We start from the raw sequence: 25,498 nt of genomic DNA on the forward strand, positions 1-25,498 counted from the left end.
GCCTATTTGCCCATACTCAAAACATGCACCAGATACTCTATTGCACGGTCTCGAATGGTATTTCCCATAACTAGTATAAGGGACTCTAACGTAACTCGATTGATTCGGAACTGACTGGGCTCGAGGTTTAACATTACTAGAATTTGGTCTCATAATAGGAGCGCTTATTGATGATGAACCAAATGATCTAGGCCTAGACTGTAAGGCACGAAAGTGAGATTGACTTGAAAATTGATGACTCTTGGAAGAAGAACTGAGAAATTTCTCATCATGCTCCCTCTTGAGTTTCTTAGAAATTGCTTCTTCTGCCCTATGTTGATTCTTCATTCTCAATATACTATCAACAATTTCAACATAGGTGATATCATGACCCACATAGGTGCTATGTTGTCATGTATATCTATTGGCAATCCATGCACAAACTTGCTAATTCGTTCCCTTTTAGTCGAGATGATATGTAAGGCAAAAGAAGATAATTCAGTAAACTTCTGATCATACTGATAGGAAATTAGTCGCTTATCCTCAAAATTACACTAAAGCTAACCCTAATGCAATATAGGGCCAACCCTAGGTCATCTCCCAAGGAATGGTTTTAAGTCTAATTGAAAGTTATCTAGTGAAATAAATCAACCAAAGTTTGTAGGAATTTAGTTATCTAGCTAATTATCTAAACTAATTACCTAATATGCAAGTAATTAAAATGCTAGTGAAAGTGAGTGAAATGAACTTCCCTTTTTACAATAATGGAACCCTAGAGATTAGTTGATTTTGGACTCATTATCTTCTCATGATTAGGCTAAGTTTAGCTTCCCTTTCCTCTTGACTAAAGCTGTCATGACTTAAGAAAATTATCCTAAGCCAATTAACCTAATTAGCTAACCTCCCTAGGTCTTAGATTAAAGTCCCTAGTTCAATTAACCAATTGGTGAAGACATTAGCCAAGTGATTCACTCAAAATCTTCTCTCAACAGCCATGGTCAAACACATAAATTGAGCAACCACAAGATTATGTCAAGCTACTCAACAACACAAGCATTAACACCACAAGATTATGCAATATTAACACAAGAAATTCACTAATTGAAAAACACAAGATTATGTGCCAAACAAAGAGTGGCAAAATTCAGTCATGGCTGTCCAAGGAAGAAATTAAATGAAACAATCCTCTCTCTTTACATCAACATCAAATTCAAATTAGAATTTATAAGCTAAGATGATTAAACCCTAGATTAAGGAATCTAACCATCTAGTAAAAAGAGAAGAGGATAGGAAACAAAAGAACTTAGCCAATTTGAAGCTCAAGACTCATCCTCCATCTTCATCTCTCTAGGATTCCACAAAGAAACTTAGCCAATCTTCATCTTCAAGAACCCTAGTGATTGCTTGTGAAGGCCAAACTCCATAGCACTTGAATGATGAAAATGAGCTTCAATCCTTGTGAAAATGGAAGGGATGGAACGAAAATGAAGAGAGGAGAAGAATGGTATGAGTTTTGTGGAGGTTTGGTGGCTGAAAATGGAGGTTAGGGTGCTGGAAAATGAAGAACAAAAGAGAGAAAATGAAGAACACTATGAACAAGAGAGAGAGAATGTGGAAGATGAATGAGATATGTGTTGGATCCCATTTGGGACTTAAAATGGCGTGCTCCTTGGTGTCTCCCATCAGCTGAAGCTTAATTAAAATAAGGAAAAAGAAATTAAAATGTAAATGGGAGCCTTGTCACACTTGCAAGGTGGCAACTTCTTATTGGTTTGTAGATGATTCCAATGTGTGCCTAATTTCCCATGTGTCATCCACATCATTTTAGCTGATTTAACCCCTCAAAATAATCATAATTCACGTGCAAACCATCAGCCATTGACCTCAAGGAGTGTTGACCTCAATTGCCCAATTGATGCACAAGTCACATGCCACCTATGTCACATAAATCACATGATTCAATTAAATAGCATATGATATAATAAAATCTAATTCATGTCCAGAATTAAATTCATAATTAGAAGGGAGAATTTATTAAATTAACCAAGTTTCAGGCTGCACAAAATTATATAAAAATTTCCACACAAAGGCAAACCAAAAACTAGGACAAACTAAGATACTTAAGAAAGTGTTGACTTTTTTATTTAATTACTCCCAAACTAAAGTGAATTTTAAAAATATAATTTCACCATTCATCAACTGGACATAAAATGCACTTTGTCAATTTTTCTTGTACATTTTCTCAAAAGTTCATTTTTTTGGACCAAAATGCCCCTAATGCACTGATCTTAGAAACTTAGGCAAAGTTCCAAATCTAATGCAATGTGTGCACTTGAAGGTGATAAATCATTAATAAAATGGTCCTAATTGACAAATAAAAGTGGGTAACAAATGTGTTCTATCAATTCCCCCACACTTTGCTTTTGCACTCCGGGCAAAATCAAGTGAAAAAGGTCCCAAAAGAAACTATAAGACAAAGAAATAAGAGAAAAACATTGTTTCAAGTCACTAAAATACTAGCTCATGAACTTCTACAAATTATCAATCAATGTGGCAATAATTACGAAAGAATTATGCACATCACAAACAAACTCTTACCAAGAATCAATGTCAAAGAGTAAGCCTCTCTAGGTTAAGTATTTACTCTCATCACTCAAAGTCTATAAGGTATTAAATTTCACTCAAAATTTCTTAGGATAAACCCTACTATGAATTTGTAACCCTTCTACATCTCCATCACTAAATAGCACTTGCAATCAAGAATCAAATGGACTTTATTAGGTTGTGATATAGGTAATAAAAGGATGTCTAAGAAATGCATGTATATAAAAAAAAATAGGGTTAGCATCAAAATAATGCTAAATCAAGATATATCCCCTTAATATGCAAAGCATAACCTAACTCAATTGAGTTAACACCTTAACACAATGATGATGGAAAGAAATGATAAGAAATAATAAAACAAATGGAATGGATGAGCTAGGCAACTTTTTACTTTTATTTTTATTTTTTTTTTCTTTCTTTTCTTTTTTTTCTTCTTTTTTTTTTATTTTTCTAGCAACTTTATTTCTTTTCTTTTTGACTATATTTTTTTTTTCAAATCTATCTTTGTTGTTTTTTTTTTGGTTGCCCCTAACTCTTTGAAAATAATGGAAGTAATGGATAGAGAAATGATAATAGGCATCCACTCATTTGATCTAGGACATGCAATGAATATTAAAAAGACATATAAAAGTGTAACATGCATTCCTTGGGGAAAAATAGGGTGAATATTTTTTTTTTTTAAGAATCAAACCAAAGGCTCAAAGTGGCTAACAAAGGATAATAAATAATAATAGGTTGGCTATTTGGCTCTTGGCTATTTTTTATGAATGCCATCTCTCATCTCCTATCAAACAAATGCAAGATATATGGTCTTAATTAAGAAGTGAAACAAATTCTAGAGGGTAATATCACTAAGGAATTAATCACACATGAGTGTTTAGCCTCTTCCATGAATGGGTAATATGCCACTCTAATCCATTAATTCAAGGTAAAAGAATGTTCACTTCACACCTATTCAATCCTAAAAATTACCACATCTCAAGAATCAAAATATCCATTCAAGAGCTAGGTAATTAAGTAACCTCAAACAAAACAAAATAAAGAAATTTTTTTTTGAATTTTTTTATTTGCAAAACCAAACAAAACCAAACAAACAAAACAAAATGTTTATTTCTCTCCCCCACACTTAAATCATGCATTGTCCTCAATGTATGTATAGACTAGTGATAAAATAAGGTGAGATCAATAATAAATGCATAACAAAAGTGTGGTGCAGATATTTTTTTTTTTCAAACTAAAACACAAAACAAAGAAGTCAAATAAAGCAAATAAACTCTAATTTTCCTACTAGGTTCATCTCCCCCACACTTGCAATTTACTCAATCAACAAATCAAAGCATAAAGCAAAGTAAAGTAAAAAGAAAGGGTGAAGAAGATACAACCTAGTTTAAATCTCCACAAGCTCTTGAAGTTGAAATTTTCATCTTTGAGGAGTAACATGAAGCTACTCATTATCATCTTCATTCCAAGCATCTTAGGTGGAGGCTCAAGATCAATTTGTAATGGCTCCAAGATGTATGGTGTAGAATCTTTCATAACTTTATGTGGTTGATCATCTTCATGGTTAGCCAAGGTCTCTTCCATTGCAATGATAAATCCTCTAAGTACATGGGGGTTCTTGGCCATATCATCATTTAGACCTATAAAATCAACAAAGAACCCTTCCTCAAGCATATTGGGTTCTAAAGAAGTGCACTCATGATTAATTTCACTCAAACATACATCATCAATTATTTTATCAAGTAAATGATTGCTACTATTTTCAAGCACAAATGAATTAATTTCTAAACAAATAGGGCATGGAGAATCATGTGAACAATCACAAGTGAATAGGAAATTAGAACAAGTACTATGAAACAAAGCCAACTCATCATCAAAATCATCAAGCATTAAATCAATATTATTCTCATTACTATTTGGCTTTGTAAAATCAATTCCTTGATTTTCAACCTCCTTGTCATCTTGAGTTATTTTCAATTCCTTGTTCAAATCCTTAGTAGGAGCTACAGCCTTTTCAAGTTGAGCAAGTTCCTCTTTGAAATCAAGAGATGGTTTGGCTACATTGCCTTGTTCACCTACAAAAGAAGGTAAACAACCTTTCTCAAGCACATCATGGTTAGAAGAAACAAGTGCATGTGCACTATTAACAATATCACAAGAAGGAATTGGAATTTCAAGCATACAAGATACATCATCGCCACCATCAACATCCATTTCATTTTCTTTATTCAAGCTAAGTGAAGAGTCAACACTTTCAATGATATTTGAATTTAAATCAAGAGAATTATCATGTGAACTCAAAGTGTTTTTCTCCCAAGGGTATACTTTTTCACAATATGATTCATGCTCAAACATCCAAGGTGATTCAACTATAATTTCTTCATCTACGTCATCATCATTTAAATCATTATGCTCATCATTAGATAAAGTCAAATGTGAAGAAGAATCAACCTCAATAGGAATAGGAGAAATTACCTCTTGAAGTAAGGGTTGGATTGACTCCTTCTCTTTTGGAGATTGAGTGGCTTGAGGTGTATTTATATTCTCAATAGCTTCATGAGCAACTTTTTGTGTGTCTTCAACTTGAAACATGTAATTTCTCTCTTGTGAGGCTTGGGCTACTCCATGTGGTTCACAATATCCTTTTAGAATAGGACAATCATAATAGAAGTGGGAGATAGCCTCACAATGCACACAATAAAATTTACCCCTTTGTGCATATAATTTTTCTAGATGCTCAATGTCAATGGATGGTGTACGCTCAACATGAGTGCTTAGATTGGATTCAAAACTCATGGGATTGAAAAATTCATAATTGTGACTTGGATGGAAATGATCATGATATGGGGGTGGATAATCAAAGTTATATTGTTGAAATTGATTATGGAAATGGGATGTATGGTCAATGTTAAGCGCTGGAAATGGATGGGAATGGATGTCAAATGAATGATGGAATGAATCATGATCATGAAACCAAGCCATAAAATGCAATGAAATTTATATCCACAAGCAATGATTCAAATTCAAGCTCAAAATGATGGAAAGACCAAGGAAGCTCAAATGATATGCCCTTTGCAAGTGTATGAGTGGAAATGCAAGCAAACAAAAATCAAGAGAAATTTTTTTTTTCTTTTTTTTTTCTATTAGAATTAAAAACAATAAAAATAAAAAAAATCAAAAACAACACCAAACAAGTAGAAAGAGAGTTAGAAATGCTCAATCAAGAAGCTTTGACAATTCTGGAATTTGCACAGTAGGCTTTCTGGAGATAGTGAACTTGTGGATTTTTTAGCAGCCAATCCATATGAGAAATTCACCTGAAACTTTTATAAGATACACAAGAGATATTCAGAAAAATTATATAAAACGTTCAGATTACAAATCCCTCCCAATCGTTCCCAGAATTTTTCACAAGTTGGTCCACAGGTCTGGAGAAACAGGATTTCGTCCAGAAGACCTTCAGAGCTTCTAACAAACTTTCAAATAGGAAAATGGAAAAATTGAAGAAAATCCTAAACACAAGAAACAAATATAGGACAGTGATAAGAAAAATGAAACTCAAATCAATCAATTTGAACGCACAAAGAGGAAGATATGCTAACTCAAAGTTGAAACAGGGTTTTGGGAATCCTCTGTAATGGCTCCCTGGACCTTGTTAGATTGTAAAATTTCCACAGGACACTTCCCACGTCCAAAATTGACCAAACCAATTTTAAAGTGAAGTAAGATATAGAGCTTTCAATGAAATAAATTTCAAATTCAAATTCCCTCAGACTCATTCCCAGTTAATTTTTCAATTTCAGACAGAGACACTAGAAACAAAGTATTTTCAGCTCTACACCAAACCAACGAAAATTGCACTAATTTTTTTTTTTCAAAACAGAATAAAAACACTCAAAACACACAAAAAACACTAAACAAAACACAAAACACAAATTTTTATAATTTTTCAAAAAATTTTCCAGGAACACTAAAAATGTAAATTAAGTACTAAACAACCTTAGAATTAAACTTAAACCATTCCCCGGCAAGCGGCGCCAAAATTTTGATAGGAAATTAGTCGCTTATCCTCAAAATTACACTAAAGCTAACCCTAATGCAATATAGGGCCAACCCTAGGTCATCTCCCAAGGAATGGTTTTAAGTCTAATTGAAAGTTATCTAGTGAAATAAATCAACCAAAGTTTGTAGGAATTTAGTTATCTAGCTAATTATCTAAACTAATTACCTAATATGCAAGTAATTAAAATGCTAGTGAAAGTGAGTGAAATGAACTTCCCTTTTTACAATAATGGAACCCTAGAGATTAGTTGATTTTGGACTCATTATCTTCTCATGATTAGGCTAAGTTTAGCTTCCCTTTCCTCTTGACTAAAGCTGTCATGACTTAAGAAAATTATCCTAAGCCAATTAACCTAATTAGCTAACCTCCCTAGGTCTTAGATTAAAGTCCCTAGTTCAATTAACCAATTGGTGAAGACATTAGCCAAGTGATTCACTCAAAATCTTCTCTCAACAGCCATGGTCAAACACATAAATTGAGCAACCACAAGATTATGTCAAGCTACTCAACAACACAAGCATTAACACCACAAGATTATGCAATATTAACACAAGAAATTCACTAATTGAAAAACACAAGATTATGTGCCAAACAAAGAGTGGCAAAATTCAGTCATGGCTGTCCAAGGAAGAAATTAAATGAAACAATCCTCTCTCTTTACATCAACATCAAATTCAAATTAGAATTTATAAGCTAAGATGATTAAACCCTAGATTAAGGAATCTAACCATCTAGTAAAAAGAGAAGAGGATAGGAAACAAAAGAACTTAGCCAATTTGAAGCTCAAGACTCATCCTCCATCTTCATCTCTCTAGGATTCCACAAAGAAACTTAGCCAATCTTCATCTTCAAGAACCCTAGTGATTGCTTGTGAAGGCCAAACTCCATAGCTCTTGAATGATGAAAATGAGCTTCAATCCTTGTGAAAATGGAAGGGATGGAACGAAAATGAAGAGAGGAGAAGAATGGTATGAGTTTTGTGGAGGTTTGGTGGCTGAAAATGGAGGTTAGGGTGCTGGAAAATGAAGAACAAAAGAGAGAAAATGAAGAACACTATGAACAAGAGAGAGAGAATGTGGAAGATGAATGAGATATGTGTTGGATCCCATTTGGGACTTAAAATGGCGTGCTCCTTGGTGTCTCCCATCAGCTGAAGCTTAATTAAAATAAGGAAAAAGAAATTAAAATGTAAATGGGAGCCTTGTCACACTTGCAAGGTGGCAACTTCTTATTGGTTTGTAGATGATTCCAATGTGTGCCTAATTTCCCATGTGTCATCCACATCATTTTAGCTGATTTAACCCCTCAAAATAATCATAATTCACGTGCAAACCATCAGCCATTGACCTCAAGGAGTGTTGACCTCAATTGCCCAATTGATGCACAAGTCACATGCCACCTATGTCACATAAATCACATGATTCAATTAAATAGCATATGATATAATAAAATCTAATTCATGTCCAGAATTAAATTCATAATTAGAAGGGAGAATTTATTAAATTAACCAAGTTTCAGGCTGCACAAAATTATATAAAAATTTCCACACAAAGGCAAACCAAAAACTAGGACAAACTAAGATACTTAAGAAAGTGTTAACTTTTTTATTTAATTACTCCCAAACTAAAATGAATTTTAAAAATATAATTTCACCATCCATCAACTGGACATAAAATGCACTTTGTCAATTTTTCTTGTACATTTTCTCAAAAGTTCATTTTTTTGGACCAAAATGCCCCTATGCACTGATCTTAGAAACTTAGGCAAAGTTCCAAATCTAATGCAATGTGTGCACTTGAAGGTGATAAATCATTAATAAAATGGTCCTAATTGACAAATAAAAGTGGGTAACAAATGTGTTCTATCACATACTCTCTTATTGACATTCCTTTACTGCACTTTAAAATCAGAAACTCTTCAACTTTTACGTCTCTAGTACTTTGAGGTCAATATTGATTCAAAAATGTAGTCTTGAATTCTTCTCAAGTCAAAGAAGGTATTCTAGTTGCATGCAAACTTGGGACTATTTTTGCCTAAGTACTTGCTACTCCTTGAAGCTGGAACACTGCAAATTTGACATATTGAACATCAGGGCATTTCAAGGCCCTACATCTCTTCTCTATTCCTTTGAGAAACTCAATTGGGTCCTCCTGTGCATTGGTTCCCAAAAAAGATGGTGGATTTAACTTCATAAACTCCAATAACTTAACTACAAGATTCTCCTCTCGTATATCATGTGTTGAACGGACTGTCTGCTCCTCAGATTGAGGACTTACTTGTTCACTTCTAGAAGGAATATCTTGAAGGGGCCTAAGGGTTTGGCCACCCCTAGCCCCAATCCTACTCTAACGCCGTCCTCTACCTCTTAAGGTCATATCATTTGTCGGATAAATTTTGGCAGAGGCTATACTGCTAGTGGAGCTCCTGGTAAATACTCGACGTCTGGGTGGCATATTTCACTATATAAAGAAACAAAAGAAATACTTAACTCAAAATACAAATTTATATAACAAAAAGTCAATAATTAAAAAAACAAATAATGTTCAAAAACTTCCTAAAGAACTCTTAATGATGCCTTAATTATAATTATGCCTGAGTTCATAATGATAATTGAGACCTCACTGAAAAGTTCTTGCTCTACATAGTTATATATATAAAAACCTTGGCTCTGATATCAAACTGTCATGCCCCAAAAATAAAGAGTGACCGACATAGGTGTAAACCACTCACACATCCCCGTAAGCCTTGAAATGAAAATTTATTCCATTTTTACAAAAGAAAAGAAAGAAAATTAATCAAATTACATGAGAATTAAAATTTTATATATATATATATATATATTTAAGCTAATTGTCATAAGAAAGTGTCAATATTTTTGTAGAAATTTCAGCAGAACCTCCACTGTAATTAGGATCTCCTAAAAATTCTACAACAAAAATTTCTACAGATAACGGTATAAATCAAAAGCATAGCTCCTTCCAGCCAGCCACCAATGTACAAACCAAAATAAAGTCTATCAACAATCTGTGTGGAGCATCTACTCTTTCTTTTAAATCAAAAAGACATATAAATTATATGTTTACATTAAAACCAACAATACTAATAAAAAATTTCCACCCACTATAGCTAGTTTGCCCTTCAGAGGTCAAGGGGGATCAACATCAACTAATAAATTTGAGACTAAAATAAGTTTTCCAGTGAATAGCATTCCCATGGTAAAATTCTTAAAATTTAAAATCAACAAACCCTAATAATGGTGAAAACTAATTAAAATAATTCCTCAAAATTTTATAAACCTGTAAATCATAACCATAATTGAAAAATACAAGTAAGTTGAAAACAATTTATGCTATAATGCTTAAAGAAAATAATTTACTCATGTATAATTCAAAGTGGTAAAATTGTTAGCCAAAATCATGTAAATTTTGAAAACACTTTGATTAAAATTTAAAATTTTAAGAACTCAACAGAACAGGTTACAAATGTGAGCACACAGTCTATGAGGGTAAATAACCAAATGCGGCTTATGCCACGAAATCAAACATGGACACATCAGTCCACGAGGATAAATAACCAAACGCAACCAAAGCTACAAAACAAACGTGGATACACAGTCCATGAGGGTAAATAACCAAATGCGGCATATGCCATGAAAACAAAATTGGACACATTAGTTCACGAGAGTAAATAACCAAACACAGCCAAAGCTACGAAATAAACGTGGATACATAGTCCATGAGGGTAAATAACCAAACATGGCTCAGGCCACAGAATCAAACGCAGGTACAAAGCCCACGAATATCAAACGTGAGAGGAAAGATCACGGAACAAACTAGCTAGTGTTTAACCATAGCGCGTTACGGGCTAACGGAACTGCCATTAGCAACAATGTTCTATTTAGAGTCCTCTTAAAACCATGTTTCAAACATGTGAGAAAAATAATTATTGCTATAATAAAATTTTCATTCTCAATTCCAAACTCGCATGAGTTGTTTCAAATCTCAAATTTTGTGAAAACTATACTTTATAGCTATTACACTAAACTTACAGTACTTGAGTAGTCAATACATTTCAAAACTTAACAACCATATAAGAGTGCTTTTATCAACCTTGGGAATACAGTTTTTGATAATAAATAAATTCACATATCATAATTCACTTGTCCTTTACCAATATTCCATAATTTTCAAAATTAATATAATTCATAAAGATAAAATGGTTCAATAAAAGTCTATGACAATAAAATAAATTAAAGGGAATATTATTCACTTACCTGTTGCACTTTCAAATCTCCAAAATATATATATTTTTTCTTTTCTTTAATTTCTATCAGAATCCTCTTCTTGTACATGTCCTATAAAGACACAAAATTTCATGATTACATTTCTTTGAAGTGTATAAATTCATTCATAATTCCATAACTTTCATATTCATATTTCTTATACTAGATACTCTTTTGAACACTTATAGTTATATTTTCCCAAGCTAAGACTACTCTTTCCTTTCAAACTTCAGCTTCCATACATCTTATAATACCAATATCCATTCTAAACCTAAAAACCAACAAAATTTCATATACTAAAAATTAAATTTAATTCCTCTTATAACCATTGTAACAACCATCTCATAGGCACAAATTTCAAGTTTCACACTTGAGCTCTTTCTCTTTTAAATCTATTATAACAATTATTCTAGACCAACTAACTCAATAATTCAACTTAGCTTGGATATTTTGAACCATATATAGATTATTGTTAGGCCTCAGGATATATATATTTTTTCAAGCTCCATTGAATTTCTTTCTTCTTCCATTTTTAGCACAGTAGGAAGACCACAAAAATTTATAATCTCCTTAATACCATCCCAGCCACTCACACGCACAGATTTAAGAGGAGAAGGAAGAGATTAAAGCTTCTAACCTTAAATGAATCAACACGCACAGACAGAGGAAGGAGAACAATTCTAAATAGTGAAGAAGAAGGGATGTCATTATGAATGAAGGAGAAGAGTAAGCTTACCAGTAATCGAAAATGAACCAAAAGGAATTAGCTCACCCAGACCATTTGTACACACATGAATAACAAGATAAGAGAAAGAGAGATTTTTCATACTTGAATCAGTGATAGAGGAAGACGAACGGTAGCAACTCATGAAAGAAATCATAGCTGAGGCAAACGGACGAGCATAGCGTCAACAGCAACCCATGTGAATGACGATGCTAGCTTCGGTTAAGGAAGAAGAAGATAGTGATGGGTGAGAGGCAAAGCAAAATGTTGATCCTTCCCAAATCTCTCTCTGCTCCAGAATAGTTGAGAAAGAAGGAAGAAAGAGTTTAAAAAAAATCTGATGGAACTAAGGGCAATTTGGTAATTTTGCATAGCAAAAAAAAAGTTAACTCTTGTTCTGGCCTCTTTCAGATTCAAACTTAGTACCTAATACATGAAGGCTTGCTCAATTGCCACTATACCAAGTCTCTAACTTGTTATATTTATCCCAAGAACTAATATAAACAAACTTTAAGCAAGTTAACCTATTTATTTATTTATTTATTTTAAATTATGTCAGGGTTATTACAAAAAAGTTGAGCTAGGGCTTGAAGAAGCAGATTATTAGAAGTAAATTGGAGCTCATAAACACCAAAAGTAAGCTTTCTTGCTTAAATCTTCCTCTCTTCTTCTATTTTCTTGACGATAGAGGTTAGGGTTTGATTATTAACGGTGATTTTTAGTCCATAAAAGTTATGGGCCCTAACCCATTGACTTAAATAGAGTTAATAGGAGTTAATTGAACTAGGTAAACTTGATATTTATGATTTTATGATGATTGATGGTTGGAGGACATTAAATATCCAAAATTCCTATAAATTTAGTGTTTGAGAATAATGTGGCTTCATTAATGTCCATCTAAGAGCTCAATGTTATTAATGAAGTTAAAGGAAGCTAAGAAGCTTTATGGCTACTTCTACATGAGTCTAGAATAAATCTTAAGTATTAAGAAATGATGAAATGTTAGTAGAAAATAGCTCAAAAATAGATATTGATGTTTTACGTGGTAAATGCTTGTAGTGTAACTACCATTGACATCATTCAAGCTTCTTGAAAGCTTTAGGAGTGAATAGTTGAGGGGTGAAACTTTTAACCTCTCAAAGGTTTGAGTTAACTGGGGGAATTATATCTTATGTTTGTGTGTGTCTATTAATTTATTGATTTATGATTTACCATTGAAATGTATAAACTAAAAAGAAATGCAAGTGTGGCTTAATTATGAAGAAATCTACTAGATCAATTTGTGAGTTTATGCCTTGTGATGCAAAATTTTTCTTGAGAACAATAGTGATGGATTTTCATATTAATGTTTATTGGGAGTTCAATGATTTTACAAATTGAGAAGTAAAATGAATCTTTGTTTAAGAGAAGTTCAATGATGTTTGAAAATAAGGAAGTTCAATGATTTTAAAAGCGTGAGGTACAATGATTGTTTATTGGGGGTTCAATGATTTTGCAAATTAAGAAGTAAAATAAATCTTTGTTTAAGAGAAGTCTAATGATGTTTGAAAATAGGGAACTTTAATGATTTTAAAAGTGTGAGGTACAATGATTGTGAATTGGGAGTTCAATGACTTATTTGGGTTTAAAGTTCCATGAAATGTGTTTAAGAATTCCAATGATTATGTAATGAATTGATAACGTGAAGTTTTATAAATTGTATACATAGAAATTATGGCATGAATGTGAATTGTATGATCTTGATAGGTGATAGTTTGCCTAGAAAGTAGAGTAAATAATAAAATCCACGTGGTAAGGTCCTATTTATATGATGGTTTTCCTAGATTGATTCTATCCATATCATCCCACTTGTTTAATGAGGGACTATCCTGCTGGTTTAACGAAGGACTCAAACTTAGCTAGCTATCCACTGGTTCAATAAGGAAGCTAGTCTAGGGTGTATGACACCTCATGGTGTGAGAAATAGGGGAGACTGTGATTCATAAGTAAGTCAGGTATGCCTTAGTTGAGTAATCCCCTCATAAGTGTTTAGGCTAGGGAAGTTAAGGAATATGGACTATCCCATTAAGTTATAGCCCACGATTTTGTGTCAGAGGAATAAAGAGGATACAAGGGAGGTATGATCATGCATATAGTAAGTAAAGGCACTTGTTATCTATTTTGAGTCTATAATGATGACATTTTGAGTTGAGAATTAACTTCTACCACTATGCTTGTCAATGATGTGCGTGATTAACTCTCTTTATATGAAAAGTGCTAAAAGCATTGTTTCTTAAGTAGATGCTATTATATGAGCTGAATTGTGAATTTTTAATTTCAGTTGCCTCACATGGGTTAAAGTATTAATATTAACTGCCACTTGCATTTAAACTAATTGATATGAATTAGTATGGGCTAGTCAAACCTTAGTTACTAAGTAGTTGTACTCACCCCATTATCTCCTATATTACAAGGAATAGTTCAAGAAGTGTGAACAAAGAAAAATACCCCGAGCCTTAAGATCGTGATCCATTGTAATAAGCCTCCTTATTTTGGGTAACTTATATGTATGACAATTTTGATTGCCAACTAGGAATTTCCTTTTTTTTTACTTACTTGCATTAAGTGAAATATAAATTGTAATGGTATTTTGGGCCCCAGAGAGAAAGTTGATTATTATGTGTTAAAATGATAGGGCCAAAATACTAATGCAAGTGAGGGTAGAGGATATTATGTGATGATTTAGGAAATCTTGATGGAAATTATGGCAAACTCCCTTTTTTTATGTTTTTGAGTTTAAGGGGTTAAATAGTGGAAATTTGATCTAGATTTATTTCTTATGTTTTGGTGCACTGCACGAGTTAATCTTGATGATTTGTACGTGGTGATTTGGTGTGGGTGGCCATTGGTCCTTGGTTTTAGTTAGAAATTCACTATCAAAATTCATGCAATTGCACTGCAGCACATGGTGTCACGAGTTGCAGTGCACGTCATAGAAGCGAACACGCTGCGGTGCATGTTCAACGAGCTGCGGCGCACACCTTAAAATTTTTCAAATTTTTTCTTGTTTCAAATTCTTACACCAATGCACTCAATTATACAATGATCCTTTGCTTCCGTGTACTTGTGAACTTTGATTTGTGTCATTTCAAAGCTAAAAATGATTTTAGTTTTATAAATTTGGGGTCCCCATTTTATTAACCAATAAGAATTCTATATTTGATGATTATTATTGTCTCATTTTTCTAATTACTTGAGATTTAGGTTTAATTATGGGATTAGAAGGAGGAGGATATTACATAAAAAGAATATACCACGGTAGATAAGAGTTGAACATAAACCTGTTATGGTAATATAAGAATAAACCAAGTCAAAAAAATATTACCAAATGGAAAACTAAATAAATTAATTGTACCTAATGGGATACCCAATGAAAACAAGTATTTGAGATCCAATCAAATGTTTAAATGGGATGGTTATATGTGAAGCATGGTTCCTATGGGTTAAATTGTCCAAAAATAAGTTAAAAAAGGGTAAAAGTTCCAAAAGGACTAGTTTAGAAAAATATATAATTAATAGGAACATTTTTGTCCAAGGTGCAGCATGCGCCTCTGTGCTATAGTATATGATATAGAGAGAATATTTCCCCCTTTATTTCATGAACTACAATACACAATGCCTAACTGTAATGCCTTTTAGACATTACTAATTTAACACTTAAGCACTCAAAATTTAATTAAAAACTCTAAAATATTTTGGAATCCTAACTTAAAACATTTAAAAACCCTTTATGTAACATCTTAAATTTTAATCCTAGAAAACTAGTTGCTAATTAGAGGTAAATTAATAATTAGTGGATTGATTATGGTTTGAATGTTGACATGGTATTTTGTGTTGTTTGGATGTTGTAATGGTAGGATTGAAGAATAGAACGAAAATTCGATGCATAACATGCAAGCACGAGTGAGATTGATCTCATTGTGCCACATATCATGACACAATGTGCAAGAATCACTTAAGGCTGACATGAATAGCTGATGAAATTAGAAGGGGAAAGTGTGAAAAATGCATCTGAGTGGGTGGAGAAGCTTAGCTCTAATAGGGCATTGATTTTCAGGAGATCTAGAATTTACTTCGGTTAGTGACTTGTTGGGTAAGTATTATGCAATCTTAAGCTTCATTTCTACCCCATTTTCATTTAAATTGATCGATTGAGAAATTGAATCATGAAGTTTTAAAGTATTGGAATCTAAAAGAAAGGTCTAAAAAGGGCTATCAAATACAAAACTAAGGTTTTATGATTATAATGGAGTTGAATAGTTGAGCTTTGAGAGTTTAACCTCAAAATGGCCTAAAAAATTAGGTTAAAAGGATGAAATTGTGTAAATAAATGAGTTAGAAAGTTGTTATAGTCATTTGAATGGCCTACAGGGCCAATGACTATAGATAGTAGATAGTATTGGACTTAATGTATTATAACATTATGTTTAGCTTAAGTTTTGATGATGACAAATATAAATTAATTAAATATATGCATGCATGAAATAATAACATTTATATTTATTTCCTTGCATATTAATACTTGGACTAACCATTTTGTTTGTGATATATTATTAAAGGTTATTCAATGTGAGTGAGCATGAAGAGGAAGCCATTGTTATCATTACCATTCTTCACTCAAGAATGAAGAACATAAAGATGAAGAAAAAGGTGATCCAAGAAAAGCTTAAGTAAATATATTTAGGCTTTTAATCTTTATGTTAAACTCATTGTTTTTATATGCATTTATTTTAAATCTTAATAGGCATTTTTGTTTTAAAATAATGGTGAGATATAACCTTGATAGGCACAAGATTTGAAAAAATTTTCTCTTAAATGTTATTTGAAAACTAACTCTATAAAGTTTCTTAAAAGTTATGTTTACTAAAAGGGTGGAGTTTTGTGTTTAGCACTTAAAGTTTATGATTTGAGTTAAGAGTTTTAGATATATACAGTTTTGACCTTTATTCAGTATTTTATATATATCTCTTAATATACAAATTCATTTAATATGAAATTTCTCTCATTTAAAAATAGACTTGTAACTCTTCCCAAATACATCTATTTCATTTAGAATGAATTTTATATGAAATTGTTATGATTTTTCAAAATTTGCTGTTGAAGCTTCCAGTATATCTGAAAAACGCTGCTGACCTTAGCTCACAATTTTGATCATATCTCTTTATATACTTTAAATTTTCAAGTGGGTCTCATTTTGTTGGAAACTAGACATCCAAAGCTTTCTAAAAATAGGTCATTTTCCTTAATTGGAGTTAAAATGAAGGAGTTATAACCATTAGAAGCTGACCCATATTCTATTCTGAATATGTGTCCATTATTCCGAAATAGAAAGCCTTATTTGGGAATAGTCAAACTTATTTGGAAATAAGCAATGCTCTGTTTTGCACGTGAATAACAGGGGATCTTCGAAACTCCTTCCAATCCTTATCCTTTCACCTTTTGAGTATTGTGTTTACTCTATAACCTTTCTAAAATCCTTTTAAACACAACTTTGGTTAGGATTAAACTCTTAAAGTTTTTTTTTTTTATCATCCCTTATTCCCAACTAGCCAAGAAACACGTAAGCTTTTCATGTATCTATTCATGTTGTGTTTCTCTCTAAAGATTAAGTATTTGACTTGATCTTAACTCCTTTAGGACCTCTTGTATTGCTTGAAAGGTGTCTCAACTGAACTTGGAATCAAAATCATGTATCTGAGAGCCTTTGTCATTCTTTTTGTATAATGGTCCTTATTTTGAAATAGCTCCTTTATTTCGAAATAGCTTATTCCTGAGTAAAATTCCTTATTCCAGAATAGTAGCTATCTTCTTCCAAAGCTATTCTCGTTATGTCATTCCAAAGTTTCCTATTTAGGAATAGCTTATTCAAGAATAGCCTATTTAAGAATAGCTTATTTAGGAATAGCTTCTTTTATTCCCAAATAAAGATTTTTAGATCATTGCATGCATAAGTTTCTTCCGATATAAGAGTTATATTACAAAAGAACCAATCTTGTGCTTCTCATTGTTCTGTTCTTCACCATTTTGGAATAAGCTTGTTTATTTAGGAATAAGCATGAAAAAACTTGCTCTGTTTATCACATCTATAACAAGGAAATTTTGATTCTTTCTCTAATTTCTTTCTTCTCACTTTTTGAGAGTCGTGTTAGTTATTTAATCTTCCTAGAATTATTTTAAACACAACTTTGGGTTGGATCAAATACATCTTGATTATTCCAAATATCCTTACTCCTAAATAGCTTTCATTTTTCTTGTATAATTCTCAACAATAATATTGTCAAACCATTAAATGCGTGAATGTCATTATGTATGCTTTTTGCTCTAACATGCAAACCCATCTGAAAAGCTACCATTTGAAAAGAAACAAATCTATACTTATATGTACAATGCCAAGGATCAAAGAGCAATAGAAATTTGATTGTGTCTAACGAATACATTAGAAGACACAAGAGAAACTTTGTCGAAAGCAATAAACAGACTTATACTTTCTGAAGAAGATTAGAAGAGAGAAGGAGACTACTCCAATGGTTATATTAATGAGTCTAACAGATTACTTATCAACTCCAACTATAAAAGGACTCATTTATGAACATCAAAGTAGAGAAGTAATTGTGCGCAAGCTGTGATATTCAATACTCTCAACTACCTCTGTTTTTATCTTCAATATTATTGTACTTCAATATATTTATCTATTCAATGAGTGAGTTTGTATTAGGATCACTTTACGATCAAATTCTCTCTATTATTTATCTAAGCAAACTTAAGATTAGGGGATCTTAAGTGGGTGCTAAGATTACCTCTAGAAGGGAGAGAAAAACAAACTTGTGAGTTTGAGAGATTGTAAATGGCATCACAAGTTCCCGGATCGAACTTCTAACATTTTTGTAAAGGAGAATGATACAGACGTTAAGTTTAAGATTGTACTGTGGCTTCACAAGTGCCCAGATAAAACTTATGGTTATAGTAGAAATCTCAAGAGGTTCCTAGGGACTAGATTTAGGCTAAGTGGATTGGGCTGAATCAGGATAAATTTCCTGTGTATTACTCTTTATCTCTCTTATCTTCATTAGCTCTATTTATCCTAGCAACATTCATATTCTAAGTTTCTATGATCATGAGCTTTTGGTGAAAACTTGGAGGACACCCAATTCACCTCCCCTCTTGGGTGACGAGCATATCTTATGGGTAGATGAATTCAAAGGGGTCCAGTTAAATCATTTTGGGTATTAAGGGATTCAGTTTAGTCGCATCAATGCCTATGTTAACTATTGAGAACTGACTGTGGGACACTGTATTGTGTACATTCACTACTACAAAATTTTAGATATAAGATGCCTAAAAATATGAGGGTTATAAAAAAATCCATCATATAATAATGAGGTAGGTGATGGTTAATAAATATATGACGGGTGTTTTAAACACCCGTCATATATAATAATAAATATATATGATGGGTGTTTAAAAACCTATCATATCAAGCTTCAAATTATAATTTTTTAAAAAAATAAAAATAATAGTACTATATATAATGGGTATTTTAAAATCCATCATATAAGGCTTTAAATTTTGATTTTTTTAAATAAATAATAATAAGATATAAAATTGCACTAACCCTTATTCAATTTAAAACTTGCCTCTTTAGTTCTCCAAACTCTTGAGCTTTTAGATCTAGGGAAATCTGCAAACTTCAGCCTCTACCTCCTCATTGTTGCCGTTTTAGTCATCATCGGTAAAGCTATTGCAAGCTTGAGTAGGTCGATGCTTGGCATAAACAAGTTGAGATGTGAGAAAGATGCACTAAGAGCAGCTCGAGTTAAGAGCCATGATGAAGGCAAGCATGATGAATGGCAAATCACGGCTGGGTGGATAACCGGCGAACTGATCTGGTTCAGAACAGTGGCTAGGCAACATTGGACAAACGGTGGAGTTGTGTAGTCAAGTTTGATCCTGGTTGGAGGAGCAAGTTTCAGAAGTAAGTTTGATTTTATTCTTATTTTCCCAAAAGTTTCATTCTCATTGTCTATATATTTCTTTCATGAGGTTTTGAGTTAAATTTGTTACACAGGGAAATTTATTGGTTTTGGATGTGATCCTCTAGAGACTTTGTAAATCTGAGCAATACTCTTTTGCCTTTTGATGTTAAGCTTACTTTGGTTTTTCCTTTGATGCTCTTAGAGCATTAGTTGTTGTTGAAGGCAAATGCAAGCTTCTTGATTGTAACAGTGCGAATTACTTTTATATTATATTTTTTTTATTGACCGAAAAATTATTATTTAATCATTCAGCAATATATTTTCAAGTAAAAAGGAAACCAATTTAGCGTTGCAAACATATCTCTGTATCCGTATCGCCGCCTATATGTGTGTGTGTGTGACTGTGCATCTATATTTGGATTCTATTTTGTTGGGACTGTATGTGATATAAATGTACAAATTTTAGATTATGTAACAAAAGAATGAAAATGCAAATCGAAAGTGTTCTAGTGATTATACCTCTGTGCAAGTGAACCTATTTTGTCACTGTACACACTCGCACTTATGCAACAACAATAAAATTATAATTAATAAGTTAATCCACAAGTCCTGAGTTCCAATTTATATCATTTTAGCATCATTTTGTTTGTATTATATCATTTATTTTGGCAATTTTTTATTGCATAGCATTACGTTATTTTAGAATTCTAGTCTTTTCTTTTTGTTTAATGTGCAATACCATGTACTAAAAGTAATGTACAAATCTTTTGTTTATTTGGGCATTGTTTCCTTGTTTTCTTAATGGACTTCCTTTTATTTTATAGGTGCTGGGACTGACGTGAGGAGTGTAGGATTCATTCATATTTAGTTTACAACCCAAAGTTATTTACAGAGCCGATGTTTTGTATGACTCAAATGGTGAAAAAAATCTTCATTCTTATGTATATTAACTTCCCTATATAAAATTTGATATGGATCATTGCTTATTATCATATTGTTTAGCCTCTGAGGAGTGTTACTAATTTGTTATAATGATTCCTAAACTGTGATCATGCCTAAAATTGTTGTCCTTCTAATGCAGATATGAGATTCACTGTTTGAGGGAGATAATAAATTTGAGGGCAAGTGAGCTTCCTAATGTTGTATTTGGAGAGGAAAATGCTAGCCTAATTGTTAGAAATGACTCCAAGCATATCACATGAACAAAGACGTGAAGACTTTACTGGAGCATTATAGGGAAGCTCAACACCTCTTGATCAATCAAAGGTGGGTATTGCAACTTTTCCACACTCTTCTATTGTATCTCATAATTAAACGATTTATTATTCTATTATGAAGTTTTACTAGAGAGAGAAAATTTGTGGATATATAAGTTTAATACTACTGCAAATCTCTATTATTTTTATTATGACTCATTGAATTCTAGTACAAATGGCACTATAATAATTGAGTTTACATTATGATTATGTAAACAACTTTCAAGTCCAAGATGATATCGTGCCTCATCAGTTGAGATTGCAAAGGCTTATATAGGTGCTCATGCAAAAGCAATGCATTTATACTTTGCTTTGCTTATTTGGATTCTTCACCTATAATATTTCTTCATATTATGATTAAAATAAATTGTATTGTGCTAGTTACTCTTTGGATTCATGTATTACTTTTTTGAAATCTTAAATTTAGATGAGTTATATTTGTGAAATTTTACTATTGATTTCCTTTCCTATTTCAATTAGTATTGTTGTTTAGAAATACTAATATTGTTATATGGATAGCCATTGCAGGGGGATACTTTAGAACAACCCCTTTATTACCAAAAAAAAAAACAATGTAAAAAATGGTGGTTATTATAAATAACTATCATTTTTTCTATAAGATATGATAGTTATTTATTTAACTGTCATTTTTTAGAATAAATGAAGGTTATTTGAAATACCCGTCATTTATTCCTTCCTTCCTCACATAAGGGATCAAAAAGTATACTTTTAAATGACGGGTCATTTAACCATCATTTTTAGTTAGGAATAAATGATTGGGAAATAACCGTCATTTAATGGGGAGACTTTAAATGACAGCATAATAAATGACACTTTTTAACCATCATTTATAGGAAAAAATAACCGTCATTTATATCTTTATTTGTAGTAGTGATTAAGCACCTATGACATTGCTCATGGGAATCTACATACTTGGAAATCTATAGTGATTAGTAACCCTTAGTAGCAAAGGTTAAAGGTAATTAAAGTAATCCTTTTACTTATTTGTTTATGAATTGTTTACAAGTATTTTGATATAACTATATGCATTGTGTTCTAAACTAGTAGAGTAGCAGTATTGTGAAAGAATATGCATGCGAATGTGTGAGTATTGATTGAAATGAATTTGAAGTGATATATACATTGGCATGCATCACATCCGCGAGTATACCCTAGATTATGGTAGGGGGACGTGACCCTACCCTGAGGAGGTCCAGGAAGTCTTGATGATCTAGAGCGTAAAGCTTTACTCCTCCATGATGAACCTAGGATAATCCTATGATCTAGAATGTAGAGCTTGACTCCACTATGATGGACCTAGGATATGGAATGATCCACAAGGTTACTCTAGACTAGTGTAAGGGGTCATGCTCTTACTTTGTATAAGGTTAAGAAGTCCTGATGATTCAAAGCATAGAGTTTAGCTTTACTATGACAAACCTAGAAGACCAACCATATGCAAAAAAGATTACCTGATTTGAACAGTGGTGTGATGGGCCTTGTTCTATGTGACTAGAAGTTCTGGTCTAAGCATAGAGATTACTCTGCTAGGTAGAACCAAGAATGCATTAGCATGAGCATAATGAGATTGATAAGAATGAATTCTTATATATGTATATGATATTACCTTTGCTGAAACACATGCTACTTTATCTCTTATTTATGATTTTGCTTACTAACCGACAATTGGGGTTACCTTCAAGTTACTGGGACATATGTCTCACTCTATTACTTTCGTGCAATGCACCAAAACACAAAAAATAATTTTAAATCAAATTTTCACTACTCAACCCCTTGAACTCAAAAACATAGGAAGGGGGAGTTTACCATTACCTTTATCAAGATTTCTCAAAACATTACATAATATTCACTACCCTCACTTGCATTAATATTTTGGCCCTATCATTATATCACATAATGATCAACTCTCTCTCAAGGGTTCAAAATACCATTACAATTTACATTTCACTTTATGTAAGTAAGTAACAGAAAGGGAAATCCTAGTTGGCAATTGAAATTGTCATACACATAAGTTAACCAAAATAAGGAGACTTGTTACAAAAGAAACGCGATCCTAAGCCTTGGGTTGTTTTCCTCTATCTCTACTTCTTGAGCTATTCCTTGTAATATTGAAGATAACGGGGTGAGTAAAACTACTCAATAACCAAGGTCCGACTAGGTCATACTAATGTATAACAATTAGTTTAAATGCAAATGGCAATTGATATTAATACTTTAACCCATGAGGAATATTTGAAATTAGGAATTCACAATTTAGCTCACATAATGGTATTCGCATGAAAAAATAATGCTTTTAGCACCTTTCATATAAATAGAGTTGTCACATAAATCATTGATAGCCTAATGGAAAAAATTATTACTTAACTCAATATATCCGGCTTATGGGCTCAATATCACTAGTGCAAAATATAAATTTAACGACACTATTTTCTCCACAGTTATAAATGTAACTGTGGTTATAACATCAAAAGTAAATATTATGATATTATCATGACAGGTCCCTAATTCAACTATCGTTGTTATCTATGTTTTCACAAATAATTAGTTCTGTTATTATTAGTATTATTAATATAAATAATATTATTAATAGAAATAATATTATGAATTTAAATTTACATATCTAACGACAGGTTAAGGATGACCTGTCATTAGATATAATTATTAACGACAAGTCTAAAGAGACCTGTCGTTAATATTTTGAAACCCCAACATTTTTAGACATGTAAAATATTATATATATAATATAAATTAATATTATAATTTTAATTATTTTATATATTTATTCATTACTATATATTTATTGAAAACCCTCAACTTTTCATCCAAAGGGACCTGTCGTTGGAAACCCTTAGATTTATTGTATTAATATATTTATTTATTAATATATTTAAAAAGTAATATTAATAGGGTGATAAATTTAATATCATATATTAAATAATATGAATATATTACATATACTATTTTTATTTATAGTAATATTAATAGTAATATATTGTTAGTATAAAAAATATTAACAATAAATATATATTATAATAATTAATTATAATTATATTAATATATATACACACACATGATTTTACAACATAAAGAAAAAAAGGCATATATCACAACAGGTTTTATCTCACCTATCGTGATATATGATGACTAATTAAAAAATAAATTAATAGTAATAAAAAAATAACTAATATTAATATAAATAATAATTTTATTACTTTTAAAATTAATAATATTAAAAAATATTAATATTTATTATAATAATTAATTATAATTATATTAATACACACACAATTTTATAACATAAAGAAAAATAAAACAATGGAATATCACGACAGGTGTTATCTCACCTGTCGTGATATATATCTATGAAAAAAAAAATAGTAATAAATAATAACTAATATTAATATAAATAATAATTTTATTAATTGTAAAATAAATAATATTAATAATATTAACTATAGATAAATATAATATTTAATGACATATATTATTATAAATTTGTATTTAATAACATAATAGTATTTAAATAATAAATAAAACATGCATGGGAACCTGTGTTTGTCAGCTAAGTTATGGCAAGTAATAAATATGTAGCTATGCGTGAAAGGCACGAAAGGAAAGTGTAATGATAATGAATTAATGATTGTCGTTAATTAAGGTTGCCATAACGACAGTTTTACCTATTAACTGTCGTTATAATTATGCTACTTTTTACCCGCCCATACTTGACAGCCTGCTTTCAATTTTCATAGTAAAGATCAGTCTCGCGCCTTCCCTTAGCTTTAGCTTCACCCATAGCTCCCTTCCTTCAGCTGCTTCCTCTCCCTCCACCTTCAGTTGCTCCCACCGTCCTGTTTTAGCTGTTTTCTCCCCACCCTCAGCTCTTGCTCTCTGCCTTTCAGCTTCTCCTCTCAATCGTTAGCTCACCCAGCTGTCATTTCTCTTTCTTAGGCCTCCAGCTTTGCTCATCAGTCCAAGTAAGTTCGTTCAGCTCCTTAGTGTTTTGATTTTTTTTTTTAAGTTTTTCTCCATGTGCATGTTGAGCTAACTCTATTTTCTTATTTTTTGTATGAGATAAATTATTTATTTTTAATATAATGAAATTTTTAGAAATAATTTTTAACACACATTATGCATGTTTAGCTCTCTTTTGTATTAAATTAATTATTTATTTTTAATATAAATTTGATATAAAATTTTTGTGTATAATTTTTAACACCAATTATGAACATTTTCAATTATTATACACCCTTAGATGAAGATGTGCATCCATTTTAATTAAACATTAATAGTAAGGATTTTTTTTTTGTACAAACAATAGGGATATTTAAAATAAAATATGGATTTAGGTTCCCGTTTCTCCCATGGAGTATAATAATAGGAGATGCATTTGAAAATGTTGGGCAGCTGCTATTAGCAAATTTATCTATTTCTTAATTGATATAATAATAATAATAATTATTAATAATTTGGCTTTAGATTCTACCAAATCTAGGACACCCTTTTTCCAGCGTCGCCACTTGCCATCTCCTATTCTTGCTTTCATCACTTCTTCCATAC

At 31.7% G+C, this 25,498-nt stretch overlaps 1 protein-coding gene across 2 annotated transcripts; it reads right to left on the reverse strand.

Annotated features, from left to right (window-relative positions):
• Positions 1 to 790: 790 nt before the first annotated feature.
• LOC129315448 (uncharacterized) lies at positions 791 to 7,557 on the reverse strand. 2 transcript variants are annotated; one of them, XM_054959118.1, is made up of 3 exons: positions 7,375 to 7,556; positions 3,966 to 5,900; positions 791 to 1,914 (listed from the first exon to the last, which is right to left on the reverse strand). In XM_054959118.1, the coding sequence occupies exons 2-3, from the start codon at positions 5,563 to 5,565 to the stop codon at positions 1,904 to 1,906; spliced, it is 1,611 nt and encodes a 536-aa protein (XP_054815093.1). In that variant the 5' UTR covers positions 5,566 to 5,900; positions 7,375 to 7,556; the 3' UTR covers positions 791 to 1,903. The 2 variants fall into 2 exon arrangements, with proteins under 2 accessions (XP_054815093.1, XP_054815092.1); XM_054959117.1 differs by lacking the exon at positions 791 to 1,914 and having other exon boundaries at positions 2,312 to 5,900; positions 7,375 to 7,557.
• Positions 7,558 to 25,498: the final 17,941 nt, after the last annotated feature.

The sequence above is a fragment of the Prosopis cineraria genome, unplaced genomic scaffold (assembly GCF_029017545.1).
Source record: "Prosopis cineraria cultivar Desert tree isolate PC_DT_omini unplaced genomic scaffold, ASM2901754v1 PC7, whole genome shotgun sequence".
Lineage (NCBI taxonomy): Eukaryota > Viridiplantae > Streptophyta > Magnoliopsida > Fabales > Fabaceae > Prosopis > Prosopis cineraria.

Excerpts from the sequence above, each read along its gene's own strand:
- LOC129315448 (XM_054959117.1), bottom strand. The coding sequence starts at position 5,565 with ATGGCTTGGTTTCATGATCATGATTCATTCCATCATTCATTTGACATC.